At 35.5% G+C, this 5,897-nt stretch overlaps 1 protein-coding gene across 1 annotated transcript; it reads right to left on the reverse strand.

The window, feature by feature from the left end:
* Positions 1-476: 476 nt before the first annotated feature.
* Positions 477-5,533, reverse strand: LOC110028161 (molybdate-anion transporter-like). Its single transcript, XM_020729902.1, has 8 exons — positions 5,200-5,533; positions 4,587-4,731; positions 4,308-4,476; positions 3,322-3,592; positions 2,972-3,237; positions 2,676-2,891; positions 2,308-2,416; positions 477-909 (listed from the first exon to the last, which is right to left on the reverse strand). Exons 1-8 carry the CDS (start codon positions 5,348-5,350, stop codon positions 848-850), a joined length of 1,389 nt encoding a protein of 462 aa, XP_020585561.1. The 5' UTR covers positions 5,351-5,533; the 3' UTR covers positions 477-847.
* Between the last annotated feature and the right edge of the window lie 364 nt (positions 5,534-5,897).

Below are 5,897 nucleotides of genomic sequence, written 5' to 3' on the forward strand. Positions count from 1 at the left end.
TCGATTAAAAAATTTCATTACATCAGATCAAGATGTCAGATATTGCCATAGAAAAGAGAAAAATTTGCGTACGTAAGACGTAAGCAGCGCTGCGTACATCAGGAGGTTATACAGAGGATATTGGGGGGTTATATCCATGTTATATCTCTAATATTGGGGGGTTATATCCGCTTTATATCTCCTCTAACCTCTCTGTAACCTACAAATATATGAAAACAGAAGCGCGAAACTTATTTGTAGATTACAGGTAGGTTATAAGGAAGTGTAGGGTTACAAGGGGGTGTAATGTGGATATAACCCCCCAATACCCTCTGAATAACCTCTCTAACGTACGCAGCGCTGCGTATGTCTTACGTACGCAAATTTTTCTCCATTAAAAAAAGGAAATAGCAAATGGAATCAAACAATTTATGGAAGTTATATCAAAAGAAATTTGGACTTCTTAAACTAAGAAGAGAAGAAGGGGCACAGAAAAGCAAGCTGCCGGAGTCTTGAAACAAATTTAATAACTTAATGTAGCAATATTATTACATATACTACAGAGCAGATGATGCTTAAAATTTACTAACATAGCTCACCAGATATGGTTGCGTTGGCATACTTTGCCACAACCAATCATTCGACACTCGGAATAAGAAGTCAAACTGAGATTCTATGACTACTGAGTACTTGGTAATAACGAGAGAATTCTCCAGGTGTTGCTGATGGTAATACAACTCATTCAATCTTCAGTAAAGCACAACTCATAAAGATTATAAGCCAATCGGAATATATGTATATGTATCGTTGGAAACATCAAGGAACTAAAGATGTGTCAACTCCAATTGAGGTATGCTACAAATACAAATTAGATATTCAACGGTTCTGTCTCATTGTCCCTCTCCTTCACTGCCATCCAGTCCTGTGGCTCTGAAACAAGAGGATAGAAAAAAGAGCGTGAAAATGGAGATGGAAACCAAGTTCTAAATAAAACACAATATAAATTGTCAGGACACAATTAGTACGAAATGCTAAGGCATATTTTGGATCACTTTAATTTTTAAGTGTTTAATATATATTTTAAACTTTTACATTTTTTATTTTTTGCTTCTAATAACAAATGAAGGTGTTTTAAAAAAAATTGAAATAAATATAGGGTTTTCAAGTGTTTATAAATACAATTATCGACGCCTAGGATCACTACAGCAGCCCGCTACCACCACTGCCACATGCCTCACCCACATTTGTCAACCATAGTCGTCATCAGCACCTCGTCAGTTGCAGCTGCGACATTGCCGATGACTATTGATAGCATGGTATGCATGAGTAAAAATAACATTGTAACACAAGTAAAATAAAAAAAAAAACTAAAAATAAAAACGTAATAAAAATGATCCCAATATGTTCATTCATTGAAGTATCTACATCAATAAAATTATAGTAAGTTTGCTAAGAAAGGAAAAATATTGGAATTTAAGCTCCTACTTCACTTTATCAAAAAAGGAGAATAAAAACTCCTTCAGCAGAAATTGAAGAATGCAACGGTTACAAGCCATCAAGTTAAATTTACTGCTGTTTTAAGGGAAGCTTTGTAGGTTTTCGGGCTATCCAAAAACTGCAAGGATCATGCCATCATCGAAACTACAATAATAATATTAACCAATAAAGTTCCGAGACTTTAATTGGACAACTTTTATCAGGGTAAGGAACAAGCTGGCATTTTTCACTGAATAGTTCGATTACAATTAAATTAACTATAAAAATTAAATTCTGGAAACAAAAGACTATAATGTAATAAGGTCTACGACCATTGTGTTGGGGGGATCAGCAGTAGGAGGGAAGAAACTCTATCCAATAATTGAACAATCATGCAGAGAACTATGATGTACATTTATAGTAAAGGAATACATATGCCACCATGGTCTTCTACAAATGAAGCATAGCCAATGCAAATTCATTATTTTAGGAAATACTTGCAAACAGTTGGAAGCAAATTGAAGAAAAAGTAATAAATACAGCAGCTGCTAAAAGTGGTCAATAATACTAAATCACTTGATTAGATCTTAAGATTTACCAAAGAAATATGAAAACCTGCTAGATATTCACACTTAAATTCTGAAATATAAAATCAACAAAGCATGTTTTGATAGCTTTAATGACTAGTCAGAAAAATGAAGTTGCAGTATAGCTACATATGATAAAATTCCGAAACATACAATCAGTTAATGCTATTATTTAACATGAAGGGCAGATTTAAAAGAAGTACATTAAGATAAACTGCTATAAGAACTAATCCTAATGTTCGTCCTTATGATGATCTATACTTACTTGATTTGTGGCTCTCAGAAACCACCATTAGCCTCCTTTGTAGAACCGCAGCCATGAAGAGGAAAATAGAGCACATGCCGAACATGACAGTGATGGGAAATGCATTCACCTTCAAAAGTGAAAATTAAATAGAATGTGACTCAAAATGAACCATGCATATATGCAAGCATAAACTCAATATGACAAAAAGTTCCAAATAACTAGTCTTCACAAACCCAAATAAATAAATAAATAAATAAAGCAAACTACAGTGTTTTATTACAGCACGAGTATCACATCTAATTAAAATTTAAGAACGAAAATCCAGAAAACCTGCATTGTACAACACCTTATAAAGTTTTAGAAGAAAGGAAATCCTAGATACTTACATTGTAAAGAACAACACAGACGAATATGTTGAGAGGAATACGAAAGAAGTTCATGATCGTGCTTCTAGCTTCCTCCGGAATGTATTGAGACCTCATCTTCATGATAGATGGCCAAAATATCCCAACGCATGCCTCAAAGGTACAGAAGCCAAAGAGTTGGATGCAGCCTGCAACTGAAATGCTGCCCCCTTTTACTCCAGTAGATGGCACTAGAAACTGTTCCCATTTTCACTTCAAGGTCACAGCATAACATTAACATATAAGATAGTAAAAAGAAGAGAAAAAGGAAGACTAACAGTAGTTATTATAGGAAGAAGAAGAGTTAGTGCAGAAATTCCAAAAATGATCTGCATATAACTTTCTACTTTTGGTGTGGAGCGAGCCAACAAACGAGATGCAGTGGAGCTTCCCAACATTGAAGAAAGCATGAATGTAGCGAAGATAAACCCATGAGGAATATCCTCCTCATTTGGGCTTAATGCAGGAGTCCACAAAAAAACAAATGTATACATAGAGCCTTCAAACAGTGACTGTATTGCACCCAAAAGAGCAATCTTTTCATCTGAAGTGGCAATAAACTTTCATCACGTATGGGCTATGAAACAGGTTGGGGAATCATAAAAATAGCATCAGAATGAATACTAACCAGAAGCTATGGCTACTGCAGCACCTTTAAATTGAGATAGTAAACTTTTGTTATCAGAAGAATCTCCGTAGTTTTCACTCCAGGAGGATAATATGATTGCCATCCCAATAGCAAGGAAGCATGCAGCAGCATCAAAAGGGGCAACAGGGCCAAAGCCCAAGTTATCTGCCAATATATTAGCAAACAGTCCGGAGACAATTGCAACTAGACCATTACCAAGAAATATAGCCTTTGAGAAAGTTAAGGATAGCCACTGAGGTTCAAAGCCTCTCTGCAAAAATTGACAAAGATTATCATGAAAAACTAACATGAATGAAAATAAAACATATATTACCAATATAATTGGTGAATCAGCATGTTTTGTGAAGAGGTTAGACATAAAAAGCTTTGCTAATAGAATACTAATTAAGTTATTAGCATTGCAGGTCAGTTTTGGCCAACAGAATCCAATTTCTCAACTTTGAAAGTGATATTATAAAATTTAGATAAAAATCTCAAAACATCACGCAAAACTCAGTTAATTCGGAAGGGAAGAAAATTAGATTAGGTGACAATGATGCACTAATTACTTATAAAACATATAACAATACATATATTTATAAAAGGGGAATTAAACAAAATACAGCTGGTTTGATTTAGATATTAGGGTGTTATCTAAGTAAATATAAAAATTTAGATGTTCTATACGCAGATAGATAACAATTTAACGATGTTATGCAGATCTCCCTACTATAAAACCATACTTTCCCTTCAAATCCAGGAGATTATCTGTTTTATACATGGACAAACATTCTTATTGCCGCAATATAGTTTCTTAACAGTTGAGATTGATTTAAAAACATTGGCCGCATTACCCTAGTCAAAGAAGCTTTTAAATTAGATCAATTCAATCAATGACTACAAGCTAATGACCACAAATTGAAAGAAAAAATTCAGCCAAAATCTGCAATAAGTTATCAAAACTAGAATTTTTTATTCATCATCACCTTATTGTGCTCTGCAACAAGCCATGATTCAAAGGCCGAAAATAGCAAGGATGTAGCAATTCCGCCCAATATACGACCAAGCATTAGGACCTTATACTGCGGAGAATGCTTTGTGATGCAGCTAAGAATATAAGTTATGCAATAGGTCACGCATGCCCTCCTACGACCTCTGCATTTATATCCCGAAGATAGAATCAGAAAAAAAGATGAAACCATCCAGGACTTCTCAAGGAAGAAACATGTTAAGAAAAACAAAAATAAATTATTCTAAATTCTTACTGTTTGTCGGCCAGAGATCCGACTATGGTTCCAAATAACATGGAAGAGCCAAATCCAGCAATGAACAGACGACCAATGTCTCCCTTGTCAAATCCATACTGACTGTAGAGGAAATAAACATAGGGACCCTGCAACCAATCACCAGCTGCCGAAGTCGCAAACCATAATTAGCATAGAACAATATAGACTGTTAAAATTGCAAGCATTTTTAACATATTCATCTCCAACCAGATCAAGGAAGCTAAAAGCATTTCAAACATCATCGAAACAGGCCATAAAGAGCCAAATATCACCCAAACAATAAAAGCAGAGAAGAAAACCCCAGATCCAATACTACTCCAAATACGCAAATAAAATCCAAAAATAGCTAACGAAACCCGTGCATTGCATCGAAACATAAAAGGGGGCATATCGGTTTTTCTACTCGCCAATACTCAGGAAATGCAGCAAAAACAAAATTCGATCCCCAGGGCCCATTATAGTTCGGGCCGCAACATAGATCCGGTGGAGGCATGTTTGCTTCGCGAGTTAACATTGGGATTAAATGAAAAAGATCTTTGGAAAACAAAAATCAGTCAGGATTCAAGATCTAGAAAGGGAACAGATCACGAACCCATCATGAGAGAATAGACTACTAGGTAGTTGTTCTTGAAGGAGTTGAAGGCTGTGGAGGTGGCAATGCGATCTTTGCTGGTCTTGCTCAGCTCCAGCAGCGCCACCACCGCCGACAGGACGGCAAAGAGAAGGTAATAGAAGAGCTCCATCCCCTCTTATTTCTGTATCCAATGTATTAGGGAGATCGAAGTTTTCTTCCTGGGAACCAAGATGCAGAGTGGAGAGATCTGATATGGGGATTCCGCGTAGAACGCTAATTCCTCTCCTCCTCTCCGTTTATAAAGGAAATTGTGGGGTTTAGTTTGTGACAGGTTATTTCCGCCATGGAATAATTAGGGCCAGCCACAATATATAGGAAAATCGGGGGGCTGATTTGTAATTAACGGATTGAATCTGCAAAAAATTTCATCAAGGTCATTGGACGATTGGGTCCAAGACAATGGACGGAACTCTCACCGACAGGATAGAAAATTATGTACCCATAATATATCAATTTCGTTCTACAAATTAAAATAAAAAAAAAAATTATAAATTAATTTTAGATTAATGTTAAAAATAAAAACTTTTTTCAAAAAAAATCTTTTTTCCTCGTAGACAGATATATTTTATGTTATAGTCATAGAAAAATGTGTGTAGAAAGAGAAAAAATATTATATCAGTACTACCCACGTAGAGTAACGTGCGTAGTCAATGAAA

This window comes from Phalaenopsis equestris, unplaced genomic scaffold, assembly GCF_001263595.1.
Source record: "Phalaenopsis equestris unplaced genomic scaffold, ASM126359v1 Scaffold000496, whole genome shotgun sequence".
In the NCBI taxonomy this organism is placed as follows: domain Eukaryota; kingdom Viridiplantae; phylum Streptophyta; class Magnoliopsida; order Asparagales; family Orchidaceae; genus Phalaenopsis; species Phalaenopsis equestris.

Bases quoted from the DNA above. Each gene is read 5' to 3' on its own strand.
- LOC110028161 (XM_020729902.1), bottom strand. From the start codon at position 5,350: ATGGAGCTCTTCTATTACCTTCTCTTTGCCGTCCTGTCGGCGGTGGTG. The intron at 4,477-4,586 runs GTAAGAATTTAG...ATATAAATGCAG, and splicing joins GGATCTCTGGCCGACAAACA to AGGTCGTAGGAGGGCATGCG. The intron at 2,892-2,971 runs GTTAGTCTTCCT...AAATGGGAACAG, and splicing joins TTCTTCCTATAATAACTACT to TTTCTAGTGCCATCTACTGG.